The sequence below is a fragment of the Protopterus annectens genome, chromosome 7.part1, assembly GCF_019279795.1.
Source record: "Protopterus annectens isolate FY-2018-M chromosome 7.part1, PAN1.0, whole genome shotgun sequence".
Classification (NCBI taxonomy): domain Eukaryota; kingdom Metazoa; phylum Chordata; order Ceratodontiformes; family Protopteridae; genus Protopterus; species Protopterus annectens.
In genome coordinates, this window is record NC_056740.1 from 150803523 (window position 1) to 150819628 (window position 16106).

Consider the following 16106-nt stretch of genomic DNA (forward strand, 5'->3'; position numbering starts at 1 on the left):
CAGTCCAAGGCACATGGTCTACGCTGGAGGCCGACCTGCATGTCAACATTCTAGAACTGAGAGCGGTGCTGTTAGCATTGCAAGCATTCCATCTGGTCCTCCCCTCTGGAACAAATGCAGTTCAGTCAGACAATATGTCAGTAGTTTGGTATATCAACAAGCAAGGAGGAACCAAATCCTACCCCCTGTGCCAAGAGGCCATGAGAATTTGCTAATGGGTGATAGATTTAAACCGCTTTCTGATAGCAACTTATATCCTGGGGAGCTCCAAATTGATTGTGGACAAGCTGAGCAGATGTATTCTCTTACCCCACGAGTTGCCTCTCAATCCCGGAGTAGCAGCAGAAATTGTCAGCCATTGGGGCCAGCCTTGCTGCTGCCTCTTCGCCTCCCCTTCAAACAACAAATGCAGCAGCTATTGTGCCCTATTCCCCCCAAAGGGGAGTCCCCGAGGGTGGCTCTGATTCACTGTATGCCTATCCTCCCATCCCTCTGATTCCACAGTTCAGAAAGAAAGCCATTCGGTTGAAATGCAAGGTGATCCTCATAGCCCCATTTTGGTCCTGACAAGTTTGGTTCCCCTTCCTTCGGCCTCATCTGTTGTACCACTGTGAATTCTGGATCCTATTCCAGATCTGATCTCTCACCCCCAAGGGTTGACTCATCCAAATCTGTCCAGTCTCAAGCTGACAGTTTGGTTCCTCCACTTCCACTAGTTGCCAGGCAGGATGACCTCCTCTCTCCTGTTCGTGATATCATTCTGGCTTCTCAGAAACCATCTACCAGAAGACTATACCAGGATAAATAGAAAAGATTCTCTATTTGGTCAAAGCAAAGGATGCTAGATCCGTATTCGGCTGCAGTCACAGCGGTTTTACAATAACTAAGTTTTTTGAAGATGGAGCCGCAGCTCTACCATACAAGTACATCTGGCAGGAATTTCTAATTATCATAATGAACTGGATGGTAGTCCTCTCATATCACTGCGTTTATGTAAAACCTTTCTCAAAAGAGTATCTCACATTAGACCTCCAATCAGACAGCCTGTAGAGCCATGGAACCTCATGCTAGTTCTCCAGTCCTTGACTCAACCCCCCCACCTTTGAACCCACTGCAAATTGTGACCTCAAATTCTTGTCATGGAAATCTCTCTTCTTGGTAGCCATCACCTCAGCCAGACGAGTTTCAGAGTTGCAGGCATTGTGCACCAAAAGACCCTACATAATTTTTCATAAGGACAGAGTATCACTCCGGACGAACCCATCCTTTCTCCCCAAAGTTGTTTCTGAGTTTTCCATCAGTCAGTCTATTGATCTTCCAGTATTTTTCCCAAACTTTTCTAATAAAGGAGAATATTGTCTAGATTCCTTGGATGTACACAGGCAATTGTGATTCTGTTTAGACAAGACCAAAACAATGTGCAAGACTGACCAACTGTGCATTACCTTCTCTGGGCCTAGAATGGGAAACTCTGTCTCCAAGGTCACTTTATCGAAATGGCTAAGGGACTGCATACGTTTAATTTATTCCTTTGCAAAAAATCCTATGCCACAGAATATTAAAGCCCATTCCACCAGATCTATGGCAACTTCTGTAGCCTTCCATTTCAGGGCTTCTATGGATGACATTTGAGCAGCAGCCACTTGGGCTAAATCCCACACTTTTATCAATCATTACAAATTGGATGGGGATTCTGTCCTATCAGTGATGAATGGAAAGAAGATTAACAACATCAGATAAAGAAGTTATGTCTTACCATAACGTTCCATCTGTGTTGTTCATATTCTTTCATTCATCACTTCCCACCCTCCTTCCCCCGCCAAAGGCTCCTAGCAGACACTTTGGGTCCTAGTGGTGTCTTAGGGTATTTGCGCAGAAATGGCCTGTGCTTTACTTGTATAACATGGGCAAACATGATCTGAGGTAACAGGGAGAAGGGCATTGTGGGTAGAAGCTTAGCTCAAGAATTTTAGTTAGCACGAGCTTGGTACTAGGCCGACTCGGTTCCGAGGGCTCGTAACCGCACCCATCAGTGATGAATAAAAGAAGATGAGCAACACAGATAGAACGTTATGTTAAGACATAACTTCTTTTTTTAATTCCTAGCATTGAGCAGTAATATGTTTAGGTTTCTTAGGCTTTTATTTATGGTGGTAAGTTTGTCAATTTGACAGTTGCCTAAAAAAGGCTCTAAGAGAGTGGATAAGGTTTTAGCCAATATTCAGAAGTCCGAGGGAGACAGGCGCATACCATCCTTTGCAAAGCAAGGTGGTTTGTTAACCATGCTGACAAATATTGAATCCCCCTTGGAAGATACCAGAAACTAAACCAGTAATTGAAGTCAATCATCTTTTGACTGTACTTATATCTTTGATGTAGGTTGAATGCTGCTAAAAAAAAGCTTTCTCCCCTTTGCATTGCAGAGGATGATTTTAATCCATTAACCTCTGGGTTATGGGCCCAGCATGCTTCTGCTGTGCCACTCCTCTGTCTCTCAATAAAGCTAAGGCTCCAGCATCAACAGGATAAAGTCCTGAGTAAGAGCTTTGACACAAACGTGAAACTATTGCAAATGTAAGGCATAGCATCACTGTAGTGAAGATGATTGGAGAAAATATATGTGGTACTTGGTAGCACTTATCTGCAATAATAAATGTTACTACTCTTTCATACCACTCAATCATGAAAAACAGCAGAAAAGGGCGGGGGGGGGGGGGTTCCCAGAATGTATCATGTTGCATGTACCATGATAGTGGCACTCACTTCACGACTGACATTGCATATTTTGAGAGTGGCGTACACATTATGAATACGTCATAAGAGAAAACCTGGCATTTATATTGATTGATTCAGTTTCTAAGTGAAGGGGATTTCACTTGAGGACAGGTTATTGTACAAGCATTAAATAGCTCATGTGACGGCTACAGATTTTTTGTTTTGTTTTGTTTTAAAGAATGACATGCTCATCTGTCAGTTAGATAGAACTTTGTAACATTTTGCATTCTTTTACAAAGAGACTGAAACATTTACAAATAATAATGCTTGTTTTTATGAAAAATAATTAATTTATTGCTGTTTGTAAATAACTGGCTGTATATCTTACAGGTGCCAATAAGTTCTATGATGATATTGAGGACATGATTGGTTACCGACCAATTGGCTGGATGAAATGGAGTTGGACAGTTATCACACCTATCCTATGTGCAGTAAGCTTTTTCAAAGTGATTTTTACAAATGTTCTTACATAGTATTCACCTTCAGATTATTGGGGGATTTATTTATGTGAATGGAAACAATTGTCTAATTTTGTTTAAAATCTTGGAAGGCAGTGAAATTTTCAGAAACATGAATACAGAGATGTTTTCTGATATCCTGCCAAGAGGACAGTGAAGACATGCAGAATGTTACTGGTGGCCAAGAGGACTGTGAAGACATGCAGAATGTTACTGGTGGCGGACCTTAGCTTTCCACAAAATGTGGAAAAATTAATTTGAAAATAGAAATGTGACAAACCACTTTAAAGGAACTCACTTTTCTACATTATACAGGTAGGAAGAGTATTCAGGGATGAGGACAGCTCAATGTCAGTATTCAGTCAGCTTGTCCATATGAAATCAGTGTACCGTGGTATATGTATACTTATTGGTTTTACCTCGTTTATCCCAAATTATTTTCTATTATTTTCAGTGTCATAACTCCACTGTTGCCCCAAGTTTAGCTTTCAGAACAAGTGGATCAAGTATATCATTGTTGAGTTTACCTTTTAAAGTAAGAGAAATGTAAAATAAACAAACAAACCAATATATAAATAAATAATAGATTCAATGATTCAGACAGCCTAACACTGATTGAAGCAAATGTCTGTTTAAAATATTTCTTAATAATTTCAAGGGGCCCAAAAAATTATATAAAAAGAAGCAATGCAGTATTATATACTCATACAGTAACACTAAATTTAAGCAAATTAAAAAAAAAAACTTTTTAGCAATACAAAAAATGTCAGTGAAAGCTACAGTAATGGAAAAGAGGTAGATGTTCACACCTAGCCTGAAAAGCCCTGCAGATGGACAGTTTCACCCACTAAGGAAAGAATTACAAAATGGCTCAGGAAAGGAAGAACAGTATCCTCAGAACGATAACGCCTAATTCTTAAAATGTTCAAAAAAAAATCACTGATGTGGTGAAGGGTATGATTATAACAGTATTTGCAACTAAGGTGGTCCTTTTATGTTTATGAATAAATAATGTATATAGGTCTACTGCAGATGGTTGAATTCCCACAATCTCGAACTTCATATGGCCAACCCCATATGATCAAGTTTGTGAAAGTTCGACCGGACTGCATGGAGAGCTGCATACAGCGCGTAACGGGAATATTTCCCGTTACTGCACTGTAGTGTGATCTCGGAGTTGGTATATTTAAGTAGAATGTGTGGGGGGGGGCACAGCCCCCCACATGGGGGATGCAGGGAGGCTTGTCCCCCTGCAAAATACTGCTTTTATTAGTATTTCTTTTGTTTTTTGCCAGTTCTGAAAACTGGCTTTCGCGATAATGCACTTTCGCGGTAGTGCAATTTCGCTCTTATGGGTGTCAATGTTGCTTTTTCGAAATTTTGGGATTTCGAGCAAGCAACATAGATCCATATATATATATATATATATATATATATATATATATATATATATATATATATATATACATATATATATATATATATATATATATATTTTATATATATAAATATATATATATTTTATATATATAATTATATATATATATACTAACTTGAAGTATCCAAAAGAGTGCAGACATTTTGATATACGTACACAAATCTGAGATACTAAAAGGATATAGATAGTTTGGCACAGATACAACAGAAAAGTAAAAGTCTTATCATGATCAATTAGTTTAATAGTTTCCATGACTTTTCCTATTTGCTAAACTGATTATTCTAAAGTGGTTAGGCATTGTATAGGCTTTTAAATATTTAAGTATATTAACTAAAAATTTCTCTTTTAAACCCCTTTATTAAGTTTACACACTAACAATGACATAGGTAGACATGCAGTTATAGAAAAGAAAACAACTTTAAACATTTTTCATTAATGTCATGCATTATACATATATGCTTTCTTTTTTAACCGTTGTCATTCACTCCAGCATTACATAAATCACTCAAATCCCACCATACCTTCAGTTTTACTCTGTCTCCTGAACAATGCAATTTGCTCTCTCTCTTAGGTTCATAGGTTCGTACTAGGCTATCTGCCCTAGGGCATTTATAAGCCTAGCCATAGTGTGTGTGGCTTTCACCACCCCTTAGGATGAGAATACTACGCCCATTTAGGGTTTAGTTTACTGTGCCTCTGTCTAGTAGTGACACAGAGATGACCCCCGGGGTAAACCTACGATCTCCCATCCGCTCGTCAAGAATTCTCTTGAATAGAGTTAGTGAGGGGCTCTGCCTAACATGGATTGGGATTCTGTTACAGAGTGTAGGGAGCCTCTGGGTTATGAATCTGTCCCTCCAGCACATCCTATTTATTTCTGTGTTGAGGTTTAAGTCTCTTGCTCTCGTGGCTCTGATGGATTTGGATTTTTTGAGGTGGAGCATGTCCATTAATTCCGGATTGGACATGGCCTTGTACGTTAGGCACAGGTCACCTCTGAGTAGGCGGTATGCGACTGAATAGAGCTGGAGTTTTTTCAGTCGGGCAGCATATGACATATGTTTAAGACCCTTTATCCTCTTGGTGAGGAACTTTTGGGGTCTTTCCAACTGCTGCAGGTGTCGGGTAAGATACATCCCAAATGGGGCATTGTACTCAATCATTGGCCTAATAAGAGATGAGTACAGGGGCACAATGACCACTCTTGATCTAGATGTGAAACCCTTCATGATAAGGTGGGCAATATAGAAGGTCTTCCTAACCACTTTGGCAATGTGAGTGTCAAATGAGAGGTTACTGTCAACCTGGGTCCCTAGGTCCTTGATTACCTCTTCCGTACTTAATGGATTACCACCTATGTGGTAGTTTGTGGGTACCTTGTTTTTCCCAAAGGGTGTGACTATACATTTTTTGGTGTTAAGCTTAAGGCCATGGCTCTGGCACCAATTATCCATTTCTATGAGTCCTCTCTGAAGGATGTTTGTGTCCGCTGGAGTATCAATTATGGCGCCCAGTTTGCAGTCATCTGCGAACTTTGTCAGCCACAATCCTCCTATGTTTGCCTGTACCTCGGAAAAATAAATGCCGAATAAGAGGGGTCTCAGGACTGAGCCCTGTGGGACACCGCTTGTGACTGGCTTAGAGTCTGACATAGCTCCAGCAACTCTGACCCTGTGGGTTCTGTCCTTGTGCCAGTTTGCAACCCATCTCGTGACATATGGGTTTGCATTTAAGCTGGTGAGTTTGTCTATGATGCCCGAGTGTGGTATTGTGTCAAAGGCTTTTGCAAGGTCAAGGTAGGCTGTGTGAACTGCCTTACCCTCATCAATGGCCTCAGTGACGGTCTCAAAAAAGTCGACCAAGTTCAAAAGGCAGGATCTGCCCTTGACAAAGCCAAATTGGGTAGGATCCAATGTCTGTAGGTCCCCAATGTCTTTGTTTATGAGTTCCATAATGATCCTCTCCATAGCTTTGCAGACCAGGCTCGTCAAGCTTATGGGGCGGTAATTTCCAGGGTCCGTAGAAGCACCGCCTTTGTGAAGTGGGACCACTGTTGCCGTACGCCACTCTTTGGGTACATATCCTGTAGTAAGGCTAAGATTAAACAGCAGCCTTATGTTTGGGTTTAGTTCCTCTTGGAGTTCATGTATCACACAGCCCGGGACACCGTCCAGTCCCATTGATGCTGTGTTTTTAGCTTTAGAGAGGGCGGCTCTCACCTGGGCATCTGAAATGTTAGGGAGGCTACACTCTGCTGGGATAGTTATTTCTCCTTTTGGGGGGGAGGGGGAGGAGAAATTTGCACTGAACCTGTCTGCCAGAATGTTGGCACTGTCGGTAGGTTCAGTGTGTTTATTGTCATTTTGGACTAACTCTGAGCTTATCTGGGAGTTTCCACCCAGGTTTCTAACATAGCTAAAGAAGGCCTTGTGATTGTCTTTTGTGTCTTTTGCGATTTTTCTCTCAAAGTTGGCCTTGGATGATTTTATGAGTGATCGCAGTTTTTTGCTAGTACTGATCATTGATGCCTTTCCATTTAGGGATTTTGCTCTGTCATGTAGTAGCTTCCTCCTTCTGTTGTAAAGTTTGTTTATGGCTGGGGTCCACCAGACCGGGTGCCTGCCTTTGGGGGAATGGGTCTTGGTTTTATTTGGGATTGCATGATCCATGCATTCTTGAAGGTGCCTGTAGAAGGCATTTGCAAAGGATTCAGCAGTTTGGGTTGTGGTTTCCACTGGCCCGGGGACCTTGAAGGATACCACTTCAGTCTTAAGAAGTGTGAAGTTGGCTTTTAAGAAGTTCTTCACTGTGGTCTTTTGTGCAGGGGGTGGGGGCGAAATGTGGATTTCCAGTGAGATTAATTTATGGTCTGATCTTACCAATGAGGGATATACTTCCGGTGTGGAGCATTTTGTCCCCATGTTTGTGATGATCAGGTCTAGTATATTGTCTCCTCTTGTGGGAATGGTGACTAGTTGTTCCATTGCATTTGAGTTTATGAATTCTAGGAACCTTTGGGCTAGGATGTTTGGGCTTGAGTAATGTTCCCAATCTATGTTTGGGTAGTTGAAGTCTCCCAATATGATGGTATTTGGAGAGACATTCATACTCTCCAGTGTCTTCAGGAAGGCTGTGTGGGTTTCCTGAGTTTGAGAGGGTGGTCTGTAGCATGCTACAAATTGTAAGGCAGTTTTGCCTATGGTTAGTTGCACCTGGATGGTCTCCGATGCTTCGTGCGTTGCCACTAACCTGGAGGTGTGGGTATCTTTGATGAATATGGATACTCCCCCTCCTTTTGTGGTTCGGTCCAAGTTTCGGGGCCGGAAAGCATGATATGAGGTATAACCTGATAGTGCTGGGGTGCTCTCAGGAGCCTTGAACCAGGTTTCAGTCACTGTACAGACATCGATGTTCTCCATACTGAGGAGGGCTTCGAGGGCGTGCATCTTGAGGTTTAGACTTCTGGCATTGAGCAGCATTACCCTTATTTTTTTTTCACTTGTGTTTTCTAGGGAGGTAGGTTTGTCATTTGAGCCTTGCCTAAAAAAGGCACTATGGGGGTGGCAAGAGCCTTGGCCAATATCCGGAAGCCCAGGGGTGAAAGGTGCAAGCCATCCCTTGCGAAGCAGCGTGGCTTGTCGAGCATGTCATCCCAAGCAGACAGACACTGGATCCCCTTTGAATGACACCAGTAATTAAGCTAATTGTTAAAACTGATCATTTTGTCTTTGTACTGTGGCATCATTCTTGGTGAGGGTGAGATGCTGCTCAGGGTCAGGGTCATACCGGCCTCTATGTCTCTTTTCATGTAGTCCAGGGAGGTACATCTCAGGTCATTCACACCGGCATGTACAATGACTGAGTCATATTTGTACTTGCTGTGGAGTGACCTGAGTGCTTGTGTTATGTGGCGGATTCTAGCTCCCGACAGGCAGCTTACTGTGACCTTTTCCTTGTTCAGTCTGGTGAGCGGGACGTCAGTGTGTCTGACTATGGAGTCACCTATTACAAGTGTGTCTGGCATGTTGTTTGGCCTTAAGGGCTGTGACTGTTTAGCACATTGACGTTGTGAACTATGTGTTGCATGTGCTATGTCTTGAGGTGGTGGTTGCTTGGGTGTCTGCTTTGGAGGCCTCTGTTGTTTTGGTAGATTTTTAATCAGCGCTTCCGAGTATGTTTTTGTGTGTTTATGTGTTTGGTTTGCAGTTGTGATAGTTCTATGTGAGACTGGGTTTGTGGTGTGCGTGGTTACCTTCTCCTCCTGCCTGGTCTTGCCAGTACTGAATTGAGAGAGCTCAGCCTCCAATTTGGCTATATAGTTGCATCTCTCGCATATATTTGTATTTGTTGTGAGGAGGAGAGGGTTGTCTGTGTACATGAGGCAATTGTAACATTGCCTCAAGATTCCCAGATTCACCAGCTGAACAGGAGAGGATGCCAGCAACTGACCCTTCGACATGCTAGAATAGTGAAAAAGATTGCTGTGTAACTGAGTCATAAAGGATCTATAGGGAAATGGGTACTCGAGGGAATTTAGGTGAAAGAAGTACTTTCTTTTGTTTAAGAGTGCTTTACCTGTATAAAAAATGCTTTAGGAGCAAGTGCTGAGCTTTTCAGTTAGAGAATAGGCTGTTTAGATTGCAAGTAGAGCAGTTCTAACGGAAAAATTGAAGAGTAGACTTTACGGAGCCAGAAATAGTTTAAACTTGGTTAACCGGCGCTGCCCTGTGCTGCTCTATGAGCAACTTTGCGCTAATTCGCGCTAAAGCATGCAAAAACGGGCTTTATAGCAGGGGGTTGAAAAGAGCCAGGAATTGACCCAAAATGGCCAATAAACTACAAGTTGCAGGGCTGGAACCAATCCTCTAGGGACAAATAGGTTGCTCAGTGCTCCCCACTCCCACTGGTGAACAAAGAAGCTTCCTCTTATCCAAATAAGGATACGGATAGCACAGGAACTAAGACAAAGCCCAGAGATCAGCAAAATCTGAAGACTGGACTATTCTAGTTCAGAAAAGCGTGAAAACAGGGATTTTTTTGTTTTTTCTTCTTTTTTTTATAGAGAAAGGAGAAAAAGATACAGTAGCAAATAGTAAATGCTATAAAACGGCTAGCGCACTTGAGTGTGTTAGCCTAACAATTAAATTAAACAAAAATAACTTTTTAAAGTGCTAACAGTTTAAAATCAACACAAGTACAGTAAAAACAATATGCAGAGCTGTTTTTTTAGTCGAGATGCAGTAATTTGAGCGAAAGCCAGAAAAAATACTTATAAATCCAGGAGAGTCACTCTTTCACTCTCTGCTGCTTGTAGAACTCTGCAGGACACAACAAGGAGCTGTGCTGAGTCTTTTACAAGTGAAAAAGCGCGCAAAAATGGGCTTTATAGCAGGGGGTTGAAAAGAGCCAGGAATTGACCCAAAATGGCCAATAAACTACAAGTTGCTGGGCTGGAACCAATCCTCTAGGGACAAATAGGTTGCTCAGTGCTCCCCACTCCCACTGGTGAACAAAGAAGCTTCCTCTTATCCAAATAAGGATATGGATAGCACAGGAACTAAGACAAAGCTCAGAGATCAGCAAAATCTGAAGACTGGACTATTCTATTTCAGAAAAGCGGGAAAACGAGGATTTTTTTTTGTTTTTTCTTTTTTTTACAGAGAAAGGAGAAAAAGATACAGTAGCAAACAGTAAATGCTATAAAACGGCTAGCGCACTTGAGTGTGTTAGCCTAACAATTAAATTAAACAAAAAATAACTTTTTAAAGTGCTAACAGTTTAAAATCAACACAAGTACAGTAAAAACAATATGCAGAGCTGTTTTTTAGGAGAAATGCAGTCGAGATGCAGTAATTAAAGCGAAAGCCAGAAAAAATACTTATAAATCCGGGAAAGTCACTCTTTCACTCTCTGCTGCTTGTAGAACTCTGCAGGACACCACGAGGAGCTGTGCTGAGTCTTTTACAAGTGAAAAAGCACGCAAAAACGGGCTTTATAGCAGGGGTTGAAAAGAGCCAGGAATTGACCCAAAATGGCCAATAAACTGCAAGTTGCTGGGCTGGAACCAATCCTCTAGGGACAAATAGGTTGTTCAGTGCTCCCCACTCCCACTGGTGAACAAAGAAGCTTCCTCTTATCCAAATAAGGATATGGATAGCACAGGAACTAAGACAAAGCCCAGAGATCAGCAAAATCTGAAGACTGGACTATTCTAGTTCAGAAAAGTGGGAAAACAAGGATTTTTTTGTTTTTTCTTCTTTTTTTACAGAGAAAGGAGAAAAAGATACAGTAGCAAACAGTAAATGCTATAAAACAGCTAGCACACTTGAGTGTTCATAGGTTCATAGATTAGTACTAAGCTAACTGCCTTTGCGAGCCATTTTAAGCCTAGCTAGTTATCTCTTGTGAGACTCAAACCCTACACCTTGTCTTTGTAAGGCAAGCACCTTAACCATTAGGCCACCCTCCCAACCTTAGCCTAACAATTAAATTAAACAAAAAATAACTTTTTAAAGTGCAAACAGTTTAAAATCAACACAAGTACAGTAAAAACAATATGCAGAGCTGTTTTTAGGCGAAATGCAGTCGAGATGCAGTAATTAAAGCGAAAGCCAGAAAAAATACTTATAAATCTTTACAATATTCAGTACTTTATTTACAGTTGGTTTAGAGTTTGGTTTCTGTTTTCTAGTAATTATTTTTTGGCAGCCAGTAGCATTGAACTTAGCAAGGTCTTGCTAGATCGAGGCGATTCAGTTCTTGGGCCAGATACCAAAAGACTTGCTCTCAGTGTAAGTAATTACTGGAGTGTAAGGCCTGTCTATAAAGCATACTTAGACAGCAGCAAGTCACTTACACACAGAGCAAGTTGTTAAAAGTCAGGCCCTTATATTCCATCTCAAAAGAATAATGTTCTTAGTTACAATCATGTACTCATCCAACATTTCTGACAAAGTACTCTGTAGGGGTATTTTTAAAATATATCAACTTAGTAACATTCTCAAAGAAAAAAACATGTTCCCAGTTTCCTCTCTGTTTCCCATCAGACCTCCAGCAATTGCTGTTTACTTCAGGAGAAATTGTCTGAAGACTAATTGGGCTATATCGATACATATGCAAGCATTTCCATGCACAAATTCTAAACCTTCTGGATTTTGTTGCATGCTTGGGAGCCATACATATGTCCTCCACCTATTCTTCTGTAAATTGTCTTTCTAGCTTCTCTTCCCAGTCTTCTTTTAACATCTTCTGATTGATTCCTATAGTTATCATTCCATATTTTGTTTGCCCTACTAATTATCCCTTTTTTAATGGCAGCTTCCGTTCTAGACCTACCTAAAAACTCAACCAGAGCTGATTTTTGCATTTAACACTTCCCTATACCTTTCTCTTTGACTATACTCTGTTATCCAGCCCTGGTAGGGAAGGTGAACTTCAGATGTGAAGTTGTTAAATCTCGCCGTATATTCTCACTGATGTGTTCGGAGCCGATCCTCGACTCCAACATAGCCTGTAGCAAAGCTTAACGTTTGCCAGTACTTCAAGACCAAGCCCCTTATCCCATGATGAACTGCTGGAATTACCTCAGATCTAGTTTGCCGCAGCACAGATCTCGGTGTCCCAGATAGCGCGGACCATTATTAATTGATAGATTCTACTATTTGCAAGTTTAAAAGCTTTTTTTCCTTGACTTCTTGATAGGATAGTATATATATATATATATATATATATATATATATATATATATATATATATATATAAAATCTCTATAGTTTTAGACTTAGTTTTAGATAAGTGACCTGTGTTTGGCTTCTGTTTTTTCTATAGTGTTGGGCCTAAGAGTTGGCCTTGTATTTAACCACATTCTTAGGAGTACTTGGTAGATAATTTCTTAAGTGTGTTATTTCAATTGTTTAAAATTGTTTAATTTGATAATAGAGATGTCTGACGACAAAGAGAAGCCACATCCAAAATCTGGCTTCAAAAAATGTCCGGATTGTGGACAAAAAATGTCAGTCACTGATGGGCATGTTCAATGTGTTTATTGTCTGGGGACTAAACACCTCCAAGACTCTTGCAGTATATGTCACTCCTTCTCCTCCAGGGTACGTTTAGAGAGAAGGAGGAAATTAGTGGATAGGGGTTTACTTCAGCACCCTTTCTCCAAAGCGCTGGGTGACCAGGATGGTGCTAGTAGATCACGAAAAAGCAGCAAGTGGCAAAATACAAACTTATAAAAACAGAACACCACAGCCACTGAGCCCAAATAAATCCGAATCCAAGGGAAGAGCTGGGTGACCAGGATGGTGCTAGTAGATCCTCAAAGTCCTCCAAGTCCTCAGGTGACTCAAAAGCATCCAAAAAAGCTAAAGAAATGGAGGGTGTAGAGTCATCGGTTCCACTGTCCTCGGAACCGAGTGCCCCTTCTGTTTGGAGCCAGCTCACAGCTTTGGAGCCGGTCTCTGAGATTGCCTCATCTCCTCTGCTCCAATCAGCACCTTTGGTGCACTCCTCAAAGTCTACTGTCAGCCTGTCAGATATGGATATGGACCAGCTAGTGCAGAAGCTTTTACGGGCACCAGGCCTTGCTAAATTGTTGTTGGCTCCGATGCCTTCGTCGGAGCCGAAGACCATTAACCCGGACTTGACTACTCCTCCTCCGAGCCGTACTGGACTTTTGGAGCCCGAGCCGCACTGGACTTTTGGAGCCGAAGGAGCCCGACCTGATGGTTGTTGAGCCTGTGGAGCTGAGACCTGCACTGGTGTTATCGGTTCCATCTACTTGGATGTCCTCGGCACCGACCGGGGACTCTAGGAGCCGACACTCTCCTGTCGGGTCCAGGTAGGATAGTCGTACCGATTTGTCGGTGCCGACTCTTCCTTTCAGGGCTTCGGCTCGGATGAGCTCGGCTCCTACCTTGGGGTCGGAGCCCATGGCCTTGGTGCGGGAGGATCAGACGGTCATCTTCGGATCTGTCTACCCCTTCTCGTCAGAGCCATGGTGTGTCTCCAAAGACATCATCACCATCAGGTCTGGCTTCCTCCTCCCTCTAGTGCCTGTGTCCGCTCCTGCTTCTACCGGTCCACCCAAGCGTAGACCCTGAGCCTCAAGTAGCCCCACAGGGCACCCCCTGCTCTTCTGAGACCTCCCCAGATCCCCCCACTGAGGAGGCACCCAGGAAGAGATTGTGCAAGAGGAGGCACTTGGACTCCCCACAGGAGTCTTTGACATTTGACACTGACTTGGATGAGTCAGAAGGGTCCCCTCGATCCCCCTCTGAGGATATCTTTTTTGCAGAGATATTAGAGATCCTTAATCAGAGGGGTGGTTGGCAGTGCAGAAGCCCTACTGAAGACGAGTCAGTGCTCTTGAAGGCTTTCAGGTCTCAACCTTCCACTTCTTGGCTGTCTCCCCCTTACGATGAGCTCATGTAGCTGATCTCTCGTAAGGTGTGGGTGTCTCCGGAGGCCATGGAACCTGTCCCTCGGAAGCCAAATAAGTTCATCTCTGCCCCAGTGGACAAAGCCTTTTTGACTAAGGGAGTGCCTGTTGATGCCATGGTGGTGGTTGCAGCCACAAAAAAGGAAACGTCTGAGACGTCCTCATCTATCCATCCTCCTAACAGAGATTCTAGGATCATGGATAGATACGGGAAACACATTTTTAGTTCAGCGATCTTTTCCCTTCGATCACTGAACTATTTAACCCATTTTACAAGACTACAAAGAGATCTCCTGAAAGAGCTAGGAGATACTCTCCAGGGTACAGTAGCTGCAGGAGTTGCCGACAAATTTAACATACAGCTCGCTACTCTAAACTCGATTGTGAACTCGTCCATGCGTCTCATATCTTGCGCAGCTGATGGTTCGAGTAGAGCCAGTAATTCAGGCATTGCTCTGCGTAGACAAGCCTGGATGCGTCTCTGTTCCTTTGCGGAGCCTTTTAAGTCTTCCTTTATCAACACCCCATTTGATGGTTCATCCCTGTTTGGGTCCAAGGTAAAGGAAACTCTACCCAGGTGTGAGTAGGAAGGTAAGACTCTGTCTGCCGTTGGAGTCCATTTTTCTACCCCTAATCGGCCGTATCCCAAGGGCCCTAAGGGCGGAAAAATGTGATTTCGAAAAGCACAAGGAGCCTTTCAGTACACACGTGGAGAAACCCCTTGTAGAGGCAGAGGAGGGGTTATAATGGAAGACGCCGCCCGCACGGCAGGGGGTGTCCACAACAGCAGGGTGACAAAGTCCAGTTCTCTGGTCAGCCATATCAGCGCTCCTGAAAGGAGACCTGGCTGTCCGGCTCTGGAGGCAATCAGGAGTCACTTATCTTTGTACCCAGAAGCCTGGCTAAGCATAACATCTGATACCTGGGTACAAAGCATCATTTCCAGAGGGTATTTCATACTGTTCTCTTCCCCTCAGACTACTGTAAACAGAATCCCAGATGTTTCACCCAGTCTCAGAGAACAAGCAAATATAGAGGTCTGCAAGCTGCTAGAAAAAAAGAGTCATCCAGCCAGTCCCAGCAGAGCAAGTTGGATTCGGAACTTACTCAAGATTCTTTTTGGTTCCAAAGAAAACAGGGGACTGGAGACCTATCTTGGACCTCAGCAGACTCAACCAATTTGTAAAAAAAGAGAAGTTCCGAATGGTCACGCTTCAGGCCATTTATCCCTTTCTAGGGAAAGGCGATTGGATATGCTCCATCGATCTCAAGGATGCGTACTACCACATAAAGATGGACAGATGCTCCTAAGATCACCTGTGTTTCTGGCTGGGAGCCAATCACTACCAGTTTCGAGCCCTGCCCTTTGGTCTCACTACAGCCCCCAGAGTGTTCACCAAATGCATGGCAGTGGTCACGGCTCACCTGAGGCATCTAGGATTTCAGGTGTTTCCATATCTAGACGATTGGCTCCTCACCGCTACCACCAGGCATCAATTGATTCAGGCAACACAATCTACGCTGACACTCTAACACCACTTCGAAAAGTCTGCCTAGTCGCCATCGCAGCATACCGTCTTTATAGGAGCAGAGTTAGTACATCAACCACCACTCCACGTCTTCCAGTTGAAAGGGTCTCACTTCTTCGCCAACACGTCAACTCATTGATGTCAAAGAACAGAGCTACAGCCGCAGAGGTCTTGAAGGTTCTAGGTTTGATGGCGGCAGCAATTCTAGCCATTCCACTCGCAAGGATGCATATGTGAATTCTTCAATGGCTCCTGTTTGCTCAATGGTCTTACCAGAAATTACCAATGAACCATATGATTCTCATCACAAATTCTTGCAAGAGAGACCTTCGGTGGTGGTTGACGTCTCTTCATGTCACAATAGGAAGACCCTTTGTGCTTCCCCCCCAGTAGCCACTGTGACCACGGATGCTTCCCTGATAGGGTGGGGTGGGGGGCATTTTCAGGGAAAGACTGCCCAAGGC

The 16106-nt window shown here is 42.9% G+C and overlaps 1 protein-coding gene across 1 annotated transcript in view; it reads left to right on the top strand.

Annotated features, from left to right (window-relative positions):
- The window catches only part of LOC122807561 (sodium- and chloride-dependent taurine transporter-like), a 1013243-nt gene that overhangs the window by 505487 nt on the left and 491650 nt on the right, over positions 1 to 16106 (top strand). The window contains exon 3 of the mRNA XM_044078474.1: positions 3106 to 3206. Within this exon, the coding sequence (XP_043934409.1) occupies positions 3106 to 3206 (101 nt within the window). The remainder of the gene's footprint in view (positions 1 to 3105; positions 3207 to 16106) is intronic.